At 35.9% G+C, this 12,694-nt stretch overlaps 1 protein-coding gene across 1 annotated transcript; it reads left to right on the top strand.

Moving 5' to 3' along the window:
• The first annotated feature begins 1,192 nt into the window (after positions 1-1,192).
• LOC149733009 (WD repeat-containing protein 37-like) lies at positions 1,193-12,246 on the top strand. Its single transcript, XM_089883350.1, has 9 exons — positions 1,193-1,443; positions 2,046-2,254; positions 2,725-2,862; positions 4,445-4,545; positions 6,306-6,487; positions 7,829-8,036; positions 9,063-9,213; positions 9,877-10,026; positions 10,389-12,246. The coding sequence occupies exons 1-9, from the start codon at positions 1,335-1,337 to the stop codon at positions 10,578-10,580; spliced, it is 1,440 nt and encodes a 479-aa protein (XP_089739476.1). The 5' UTR covers positions 1,193-1,334; the 3' UTR covers positions 10,581-12,246.
• Positions 12,247-12,694: the final 448 nt, after the last annotated feature.

Below are 12,694 nucleotides of genomic sequence, written 5' to 3'. Positions count from 1 at the left end.
ACTGGGTTAGAGCCATTGGGGTCCAGTGTCTTGTTAAAGGACATATATGCCTACAATGGTAGCAACGTTAAGCCTCGAACCCAATATAGGCCTATAGTAGGGTGGGGGAAGATGGGACACCTTTTCAATCTATTTTCTCGTAGAATCGTAAAACCGTATCCTTAGGACTCCCATAGACCGTTGTTAATTGTTTAAAACACGTTCGGGTTATTTGGATATTATGTGCTAGAGTATCCCGTCTTTCCCCATCCCACTATATAAAACCTGCGAAAGAATGCGCCTTTGGTTTCCTACTGTCACAAAGTTGTTCTATGCGTAGTATATTTATTTACCCAGCACCTTAGCTTTCATAAGCCAAGTGGTTCTAGTTTTACAACAAATGACGTAATCGACAAAACATGGCTAAGTGCAATCAACGTAGCTTACTTAGCTGTTTATTTAAATATAACGGTAAGAGCTTAGAGTGTTATGAGGGTATAGTACATGAAGCCCACTCATTAGAGCGCCTAAAACGGCATCATGGTGTATATGAATATATGCGGAGGTTAAATGGTTAAAAATAGTCGAAACGAGAAAAAGAGCCCTTGTTCAATATGTGTGTATGACTAATGCAGTCACTTATGATTCATTAAATTGATACCATTTGATTTAACATGATCGAAACGTGCGGACTGGGAAAGCGTATATTGCTAATAGAAACGAACGAAAATTGGAGAAGTATATTTTAAGTACGCGATTTAGGATGTTTTGGTAGTTTCTTAGTCACATACGCATTATAATAAAATATAGTTTAGTTAAGTACGTTTGTGGAGTATATACAAAAGCGTTGCTTGTTATACAGTAGGATGGGAGAAGATGGGACACCTTTAGCTCATAATATCCAAATATCCTGTTCGTGTTTTAAACAATTAACAACGGTCTATGGGAGTACAATAAAAAGGTGTCCCATCTTTCCCACCCTATTATACTACATATTAAACGAGATACACCGATATTACCTTTTAACGGTGGATTGACCTAATGTGACCTACAGAAAGATTATATATATCAATTATTTTAACGTTATATCTCAATATGTTTACAACTTATATCTGTTACTTACTTCCTCAAATGTTTTGGCAAAAAATATCAAAATCGCTCATGCGTGGCGAAAAAGAAAAAAGCCCTTTAGGTTGTTTTTTATTCTGTTGTAAACTATAGTTATTAAAGTTATATATGCTGGTGTTATCTTTATAGATACTTAGGGAGTTATAAAGAAGGTTTATTTACAATATATGATCCACGATATAGTTATATTTGCAATATCTAAAACGTCGCCCATGAATTGAGTCGCAATGGAAGGGACCAGCGTGAAAAAGGAAGATAAAAAACAACTTCCTTTCGGTCGTGCCTCTAGTAAAGATAAAGACGACAATGCGTTCCAAAATGAAAACTACAGAAATTGTAAGTAATGTATTTGATTTAAGTTTAACCTTCATATATATTTAATAGAAATTAATAAATAAGTCTGTGTGAATTTGTCAAAATCGAACTATCGGTTAATTAGCCAAGGGTTTAGCACTAGCAGTATGGTATGTAGATCGTGTTGATTGATTTCTAATATATTTCTGTATAGTTTAAGTTGATGAATGTTGTTTAATATATATATATACTGTCATTTCATGTTGGAAATCTTAATAAACTGGTTTGTATAATGTCCATTTGTGTCGCACCATGGCACAGCAGTTGTGCGGTTGTGCCTGCCTCTAAAGTAGAGTCGTAGAGGTAACGGGTTCAATGCTCGTCGCTGCTACTGTGGGTGTGTGGGGTTGTCCAAGCTGTCAGCCACATAGTGAAAAATTACTCACAAAGTTGCATATATGGTAACTCGTAAACGGGCACGGGGTGTCGTTGCCCCGTCACGCGAGGATAAATAAGTTACATACATGGTAACTCTTTAGCGGGCATGAGGTGTATGAAACTTGTTTCGTTTTCCCGCAATTTAAAATGAAGTTACATTCATCGTAATAAAGTGTTTGTATAACACTACCTTCTTATATTTACAGCCAAACGAGCATCTGTCCTGCCACGTAGAATGAGGACCCGACTCCATTCATTGTTCGACCAAATAGAAGATGAATTTAGTGAAATATACACCGAGAATACCGAACTTAGAAAAACGATTACAGCGTTGAATGAAAAACTACAAACATGTGATCATGCAGCTTCAGATAAAAATGAACTCGCCCCAACTAATGGATTAGATATATTAAAAGTAAATAAATAATTATGATGTGTTGTATTGTGTTGTGGTAAATATTTTATAAGATCTTCCATATTACGCACCATACTGACACATTAGTTTTTATGAAATCCCACACATCCTCATGCGCCAATAACCTCCTTAGTAACACCAAACAAAGGAATGAATCAAAGTCTTTATTTATCCTCACATTTATTTATATATTTATATATCTTAAAAGCTACACCGCTCTTTTGTTTTAAACCCCTTATGAGTTAACACGTATGTAACGTTGTGGGTGATCAAATGAAACATTTGTTTAATAATAGTTTTTTTCGAATACATTTCATTAATGGAATGAATTATTGTATTTTAATCATGGCACCCAAAAAGCTATAACATACTGATACACAATCATAAATACTCCTATACTCTTTACTCCGGTTTGTGGTTTAAATGTATTTAATAACTTTGTGTTCGATGAAATGAAATATTTTATTCAGAGCAACATCAAAGGAAAATCCTCCGGGATCAGTTCCAGTCAATTATCACAAAGGTTGAAAACAACGTACAAAACTGGGACAAGCAAACTTGTGTCCAGTTTCAAACCTTCTGCCAATGTTATTTGTAAAGCTGTGCAGGTATGGTGGTGTTTTAGAGATATGGTTTAACTAATTAGGATTTGTATCTAATTAATAAAATGTAGTGTTTCCAATTGTATTTATTATTTATACCACTGAGGCAGTATTTCCCAAAGTTAGTATAGACCAAGTTAGGAAACGGCGCTCGTGTCCGCCATTACGGAGCCCACAGAGCGTGAATCGCCTATACAAATGCATGGTCGGCATGTGTTCATTTAGTTCTTGTAAGCGATACAAAGCTAGAAAACACATATAGCGGTTGTTTTAACATTTAAAATATAATTTCTAATATAAATCTTGTTATATAATATTAAATCTAGGAATTAATGTGAAGTAAATTAATATTTTGACTGGTTTTCGGCGTACAGTGTGGTTTAACAGGGTACTTTACGTTGGCGATTAAGACTAGCAGCAATCAGCTTAGTTTACATAATAGTATATGATCATACCTACGAATCTACAGAACCATTCTTTACTACATGTATAATCCAACATGGGTGGACATGCAGCTCCAAACTGCTTAAGTACTAGCAGATAAGGTGTTCGCGTTTTCCGATTTCATAAAGACCCGTAACTTACTAATTAAAGCAGAGGACCAAAAATAGTAACTCAGTATTGTTTTCCTCAATCTCACTTCGATATTAGGCAAATTTTACAAAGATACCTTAAGTTTCGTTGCCGGGTATACGTGTTAAGTTTGTGAGCCAAAAAGTAAAAAACTGCAGCTAGATACACCAGTTTATGGTAATGTTATGCGTTTTTGTTTGTATTTTTATATTTTAAACATGTTCTTTTATGTTTTTGGCTATAGTAAACTTGATATTTTCTGTTTTTTACTCTTTAATCGATTGAGTGTTCAATAAAAGTTGATTATTTATGTGAGGTTTATTATTGTGATAAGATATAACATTAGTAGAAAGCCATTTTTACTCGCAGAAGTGCTTGGTTTTTAAAAAATCGTAAAATTTAAACGAAAAACAGCACCCAGCAATGATAAAATGCTATGCCGTGGGCTCCGTAATGGTGGCTTTTATGACGTCATGGACGCGCGACAATGGATAACAAGACTCGTTGTTTTACAATCCGTTTCCTAACTTGGTCTATACTAACTTTGGTATTTCCTAGTTGCAGCACCTTTGTTATATGTTGGTTAAAATGATAAAATCAATTGTTTACAAGTGAAACACTGCCTGCTCCACCAACCATTTCATGTCATTAATATTTCATGACATCCGCCAGACTGCCACGTATAGGCACCTATCTTTTGGAAAATTAGGGTGGTGTTTAGATCCCATCCCATGTTATTATCTTATTAGTTGATGCATAAGATGGATACCGTTAGCAACTATATCCCATATTTTCTAAGAATCCTAATCGTGTTTTGAATAGTTAACAACGCTCTTTTAGAATCCCAAGGGTACCGATATGGGTATATAAATTTGTAAATATTCTTTGTTTACTCTCAAATGGGTCGAGAAAAACATGCCCTTTTTTACCCCACCCCTATTATAACATATTCAATGGTATGCATCAATGCATGCGCGCCCATAGGTGCCTACTAAATCTACCGCTTTATTTGTAGGAATTCCGAGGGCACAAGGATGGAATATGGGACGTCTCATCTTCACAAGTTAACGTTAACATTGCTGGCTCCGCTTCTGCCGATCAAAAGGCTAAACTATGGTGAGAATGTAACTTATTTATCCTCGCATGACGGGGCGATGACAGTTGTTATAACACGAGTGTTCTGTTCCATACACCTTGTGCCTGCTTACGAGTTACCACATATGAAACTTATTTATCCTCGCATGACGGGGCAGCGACAGTTGTTATAACACGGGTGTTCTGTTTCATACACCTTGTGCCTGCTTACGAGTTACCACATATGTAACTTATTTATCCTCGCATGGCGGGGCAGCGACAGTTTTTATAGCATGGGTGTTCTGTTTCATACACCTCGTGCCCTCTCACGAGTTACCACGTATGTAACCTTGTGGGTGATTGTTGCGAAAAATCTTACAAATTATTTGCATATTAGTCTGTTGCTAGGCTAAACCAGCAAGTTATGCTATATATAATTGCAACTACAGCAGAATAGGAAATCCCATGTAATCGAAATGCGTGTTGTGCTGCCAGTACTATAGGGTTGTTTGCTAAAACAGCAGGTGATACAATATATGATGGCCATAAACAGTAATAATGGAAAATAGCTTACAATTCAAACTGCATGCTATTGTATTGTTTGCATGTTATGCTAACACAGCATACAATGGACTGCCATGCATAATACAACACAATAGGAAATACAATTGAAATCCATACTGGTGTGTTGTGAGTGTATTTGTGCTAGTACACCAGGTTTACTACAAACTGCTAAGCCAGCACTCTGGTTATTGCATAAAGCTTCATCCTTGCTGCATCTATATGACCATATGTTGCCACTGGCACTATCAATATATATTACAAATGCTTAATGCTATTTAAAAGGTTGACTACTCCAGGAATAAACAGGATATTGCAATCACATAGGGACCAAACCTGGGGTGGCAGGGTCGGCAAGCCAACTGAATATTTTTATTGCATTAATCAGTAAACATTATAACCAATAAATTAGATTTGTTTCACAATTCATAGAATTGTGTGTCTAACTATCCCTGCCTCCCCTGTGTTTAAGACTTTGGCTACAAGTTGCAAATTGCAATGTCAATTATATTTGTTTAACGTTGTTTTTTTTAATTTCAATTAAATGCAGCTAAAACATTACTTTACCTAAATAACATTTGAATCGATAAACTTGTCCTAACAATGTTATTGCACAACAACATAAGATTATGCAAATCAATACCTGGTTTTTAATAAGCAATGAATTTTTAATTAATGTTAAAACCACTAAACCCACATAGTTGATATTTCATGAAAAGCTTTTGTTTTAATTCAATAAATCAATAAAAAACAAACAAATGAAATATTTAGGTTTTACAAACTAGATCATAATTAGGGAACCACATTTTCTGGAAATAGAGTTATTTTAACGTAAAAAAAGTAATTCCCATTATCTATCACTATGCTATAGATTCCATGAGCTATATATATACTGTATATATATTGTAATATATTGTTCCTGTTTGACTTTCTCTCTTTAAGATTGGTTTAAATCTTAGTATGTTCTTAGTACTTATGTAGACTGTTGCATATTACCCAAACAAAGTTACATACGTGGTAACTCGCAAGCAGGAATGAGGTGTATGAAACAGAACAGTTGTGGTATAACAACTGTTGCCCCGTCACACGAGAAAGAGCAAGTTACATATGTGGTAACTTGTAAGCGGGTACGAGTTATATGAAACAGAACACCTGTGTTATAACGACTGTCGTTACTCCGCCATGCAAGGATAAATAAGTTACATTCATTCATTTATTTATTTTTTCTAAACCATTCTCAGGAACACACAGAATGGTGAGTGCGTGGCAACGTATCATGGGCACTCTGGTTCCGTAAACTGCGTACGATTCCACCCCGAGAGACAAGTTGCTCTCACTGTGTCCGGTGACACCACGGCGCAAGTGTGGGGTTACGATTGCTCAGGGGTTAACGATGAATTAAACGACTATGATAGTGTAGAAGGTGAGTTAAAATATATGGAATTTACATTTTCTAGAAATTTTCAATTTTTGTTTAATTTTAAGAAATTTACATTTTCTGTTTTTGTTTAATCTTTAATTTAAAGCACATTTAAACTATAAGGTATACACCCATGTTGTTCCTGCTACCAGGCATTACGCAATATTATTAATACCTCTTCTGATAAATTTTTTTTTTTTTTTTGAACTAGTTGGCAAAACTTTTCTTTTGATTAAGATGAACTCAATGTTTGGTTAATCATTATAGCAAGGGGGGTTGTGAACAATTTATTTAAATATTGCAAATAATTTCCTGGCAACAAAAATTTGACTAATAAAATACTGTTGTATTTTAATTCAACTAAACACTGTAAAATATAAAATATTAGCATTAAATTTAGCACGATATATTCAAATAAATAATTGCGTTGCCGGCATTATATTTCAAACCCCTTCATTGATGCATGTGAGAAACAGGAAACACGAACACAATGTGTTATAAAGGTTATGACTTAATGTCTGCATGGCTTGACTAATATATAGTAGGGTGGGAGAAGATGGGACACTTTAGCACATAATATCCAAATGTCCTGATTGTGTTTTAAACAATTAACAACGGTTTATGGCAGTCGTGAGGATTCGGTTTTATAACTCTTTGAGTTTGTTTGGTTAACTACTAAATGGGATAAGAAAATAGCTTTTAAAGGTGTCCCATCTTCCCCCACCCTACTATACCTTATATTTGTAATATCCTCATTGCCCATCTAGTGTATGGGCAGGCACAGGATGTTGTATTATGTAGTGTCAGAATGATGTTTTGATATTAGCCCTCATTAAATAAATTTTTAAATAGCACGTTATTATTTACAATAAAAATTCCAATTTTTAGGTAAGTATGTAAAGTTTGCTGTCATTTGAAACAGCTCTTTTGGCTTTTATTAAAAATGAAAAACTTTATAAATTCATAAAAAATATTTTAAACTGCAGGTAAGGCAGAGACAGTTTCCTGTAAAACAAATCTAACTTATTGGTTGTAATTTGTTTTCCAAAATACCTTTTCTGGTATTTATTTGCAAATAATATGAAAAACGTTATAATACACCTAGCATCAACTGTTTATTAGGTTACAATGTTTACTGATAAATACCAGGGAATTCTGGGTGAGCCTGCCTACCCTGCCACCCTAGGTTTGGGGCCCTACTTTTATGTGAAACAAATCTAACTTATTTGTTGTATTGTTTATTGATTAATGCAATAAAAATATTCAGTTGGCCTGCCTACCCTGCCACCTCAGGTTTATGGTTTGTAAATCCAACATGTTTAATTCCACCCATGTATATTACAGACAGCACCCCCCAAGTCAGCCAGGATTACCACAACCCGCTTATTTGTGTCACGTGCCACACCTCCCCTGTCATGGGGTGTGATTGGCTAATGGATGGCGTACATTTCGTAACAGCATCATGGGATAGAACGTCGTGTCTTATTGATTCTTCAACGTCACAAACTGTCCAAACACTCAGCGGGCACGACTTACCCCTTACATATGTTAGGTAAGGCGACAACTTTTTATTCGTGTATTCTTGCACACGCAGTTATGTGGAGTAAATATATGGGTAATATAATCGGCCATTGCGAACAGTGCCTTTGAAACTTGCTGTTGCTGCCCAAAGGTGCCTGGTAATTCTATATGGGTGAGGTCCTACAGTGAGGCACGCTATGGGACCTTGGATTTAGACCAGAGTTGGCCCATTACCCCAACATTGTATATGCACATTCTATTCTAAATGGGTGAGGTCCTACAGTGAGGCACGCCATGGGATCTGGGATTTAGACCAGAATTGGTCCATTACCCCAGCACCCAGGGTGCTACAACCCATTAGTGACAACTGGGTAAAGTTATTAGGTTTTTTTCATTAATTGTGACTTGGTGGTTAGCTTATTACTGTAAATGGGTAATACACACTATAAAAAATAGCCTTGTAAGTTTGATAATCTTGTAAAAACACCATACATGTGATTTGCTTGATCATTATTAGACTGTATCAATCTGTCTTGTGTATTTGAAATTCTATCTGAGGCTAATTTGACGCTTACATCCGTTGCACCACACACATATTGTATGACCCTTTATGTATCATTGTGTGATAACAATACAGCTTACCACCACACACAGTAAGCTTAAGCCTTATCAGCTCGTCAAGGTAAAACATATTTGACAAAAAACATAAATGTCATTTTGATTTACCACTGAGACAAAGTCAACAATCACTAAACAAACAACTTGAATTTCTTCTTGTACATGTAATGCTGTGTCATCACTTTTATGACATTGCTGGCCTGTTTTGTTGATAAAATGACTTTGTTTTCACAACAAAGGTCAGAGTAGTGTACAACTTCCTATGAAGGCGTAAAAACACAGGAAAGTAATGGTGAAACGACAGTCATTATAACACCTTTAGGTATAAAACAGAAGTACAAAACCTAATCGATAAAAACATGACCGTTACACCTATTGCGGAGTGTTTGTTTTTTATTTTTGTCAATTATTTCTTATTATTTGTTTTTTTTCATTTTAGTGCGCATTCGAAACAAAAGTTAATTGTGACATCATCAAAAGACGCCACGTTTCGAGTTTGTGATTTCCGTGTTCCAACAGTGCATACGGTGATCGTGGGTCAAGGACACACTCAGTCTATTTCATCAGCCGTGTTTACAACTGATGAAAAGGTAACGATATTATGCTGATTTGGACTTAGAAATATAGATGTGTTTATGCCATTTGATGGATGGTGCAATTTACTTGTCAGAAGTATGAGGTATGCAATAGTAAAGGTAACAATATTATCCTCAACTTACATATCGGTATGCAATAGTAATTATCCAGAACTGGGTACTAAAAAACACTGATGAGTTGTTAAGTATATTACACCAGCCATAATATAGCAATTGATGGCAGGTGTAATGAAGTTAACATAGGTATGACACAATACAATAGTAATATTGTTTACACCGCCCACATATTGCATATTATAGCATTGTCTGTGTTGTTTCTAATGTATTATATAACTGTATACTGTACGGAACACCTTTTCATTTTATTTTCTCGTCCCATTTTGGTAGTAAACAAAGAACATTCAAAGAATTATAAAACCGAATCCCCACGACTTCCATAGACCGTTGTTAATTGTTTAAAATGCGACCAGGATATTTGGATATTAGGTGCTAAAGGTGTCCCATCCCCCCCACTCCACTGTATAACCATCATGCGTTTACAATGCTGGACAATTATATCTTGTTCCATTCAACAGATATTTCATTTATATCACAACATTAACAAATTATATATGTTGAACACATCATAACCCCTATAACCCTTGTTCCATTACACAGATAGTAAGCAGTAGTGACGATCGCTGCGTCAAAGTTTGGGATTTGAAAAGCATGCGCGCCCCTATTGCTTCCATGAGGTTCGATTCTCCCGTGAATCGAATATCTGTATCACGACGTGGCGTGATCGTGATTCCTCATGATAATAGACAGGTTAGTGAAGCAGAATTGCTTTGTTGTTTCACTTTGGTGCATATATTTTGAAAACCCTGTTTTTATTATTACTTTTTCTCGCTATACAATATTACAACATGCTTCAAAGAGATTTTTCATTAATTCATAAAATGTTGCTTATTGCTGTCAGTGGCTGGGTGCTTGCAAGTTGCAATGTAACCAAAGAATATTAGGTTTAATGCTAGATACTGATGGCGATAGACTCCGATAGATGTATGTGCCCTTGGGCAAGACAATTAGCGGACATTGCTCCAACCCAGTGGTCACTTTGGGCAAGACATTAACCTACGACCTCTCCCGTGTAGAATACAATGACAAAATAACTTCATTCATCCCAACAGATCCGTTTGTACGACACAAACGGGGCTCGAATCGCTCGATTACCGAGAAACGACCGAACCTCGCATCGACGGGTGGTTACCGCGGCAACTTGGGTGGAAGGGGCGACACCTAGTGTTCTAACCTGTGGATGGGATAAACTGATCATCGGGTGGAACATAGAAATACCAAACTCACTGACATTGCAGAAATAATGTTTCTATAAGGGTAAGGTCCTTGCCAGAGGATTAAGCCAGATTTGGCCCAACACCCAACATCATGATAAATAGAAGTCAAACTTCAAGTAAAACTTGGGGTTTTTAAACAGTGTTGCCTCTAAAGAAGCTGCTTCAGCTGCTATAATCGCAACACTTGGATTCATTGTTGGTCTTGAAACTGATATGGCAACACTGTTATCAACATAAAGACACAGAGAAGACATCTGTATGTTGCGATAATTTAAACTTGCAATTCCAGATGTAAAAAAACATCAGACAACGACAGATAGAAGAATTCTCCCTGTTGCTAAAGTTCAAAGCAATGAATTTAAAAACTTGCCACGCCAGACGTAAAGTTACTAAACTCGTTATTGTATTACAAGCTTACAATTCCAAACCATTTGTCCCAGCTGTAACATGAAGATAACAACAGAAAGAAGAATCTTTACTTTTTGAGTTAGAAAATTACAAAAACTTTTGGCTATGGGCAAAAAGTTACTGAATCTGTTTCTCTACTGCTAGGTTCACATCTCGAGTCAGAACATCTCTGATATTTGTTTTTATGCTTGCCACAACATAAGCAACATGGCAAGCTAATGTTTACCATATTTAAAGTTTCTTATATTAGCTGATTCACTGTTCAAATGACCACTTGCTGCTTAAAAAAAAACTTAGAAAAAATTGTGATATTACCTGACTGTGTCTTAGACTTTTGTTCCTGAGTGTTCTGAAAGGCTCTCAACTACAGTGTTTGTTCTACTTGACATAAATAGACACAGAACACTGCCATAGCTAGCCAGTATGCTTTATAGTATTCCTTTGTATAAAAAAATCCTGAAATTTTGGCTCCAGATGCTACTCAAATGTAGCCTACTTAACCAATAACTGCACTGAATAATTTTTTTGTAAATTTTAATTAAAATAACCCCAGCAACTTACATATTGTAACAAATTTCAACATTTTTGTTTGTATGACGTCTTCCCCATAACAGTTCCTGTACCTTAAGTTTCAAACTCGAAGTGGTATCTCCCCACGCATGATTGCCACGTACAGCAGAATCTCTAAATATTGCATTTCATATTTTCTTCAAGATCTTTGTGTTTTTCTCTACGATACAATTTCTCCGATAACAGCACTTTTTAAATTCTGCCAATTTTTTCATTGTCTACTTTATGTAACACAATATTTAAAAAGACCAATTTGTTGCATACAAGACATACATAGGCGCCAAACCTGGGGTGGCAGGGTAGGCAGGCTACCCTCAAATTTCTGCACTGCATTATTAGTAAACATTAGAACCAAATTTGTTCAATAGAATACGCATCTAACTATCCCTGCCTCCCCTACATTTTAAAAGATTTGGTTCCTATGTTTACATACATAGGTGCCCTTTAAAAAACAAGCATTCAATTTTCTTTCTTAAAAAGATTTTTTGATTCTATTTTCCCAACCACAAAACACTTTTGTGTTAATTTTTTTTCCACTTTTTAGCCCTGTACTGAATGTGAAATAATTGTTGGTATCCAGATTATTGTTGCGCCATCCGCAAGTACTGCTGTATGATTTGTAACACACGTGCATAACAGCATTATTTTGGGAAGTAACTTGATTGACTTTGTTAACATGATTCGCAGTATTTTTAATAAACCAGATCTGCTCTCATACTTTTGCATATTTTCCATCAGACTCCTAGCTTAAACTTTAACAGCTAAAACAGCAACATATTTTCACATCAGCAGCAACTGCCTTGATTTGTACAATGTCCTAACTTTGTTTTCTAAAACAGCTCAGGTATTTATTCTATTCTACATGGGTTAGGTCCTACAGCAAGAAACGCCCTGAGATTTATACCAGAGTTGGTTCATTACCCCAACATTGTATATGCACATTCTATTCTATATGGGTGAAGTCCTACAGTGAGGCATGCCATGGGACCTGGGATTTAGGCCAGAGTTGGTTCATTACCCCAACATTGTATATGCACATTCTATTCTATATGGGTGAGGTCCTACAGTGAGACATGCCATGGGCCCTGAGATTTATACCAGAGTTGGTTCATTACCCCAACATTGTATATGCACATTCTATTCTATATGGGTGAAGTCCTACA

Source organism: Ciona robusta, chromosome 8 (genome assembly GCF_009617815.1).
Source record: "Ciona robusta chromosome 8, ASM961781v2".
Classification (NCBI taxonomy): domain Eukaryota; kingdom Metazoa; phylum Chordata; class Ascidiacea; order Phlebobranchia; family Cionidae; genus Ciona; species Ciona robusta.
This window is presented reverse-complemented; position numbering and strand designations above follow the sequence as displayed.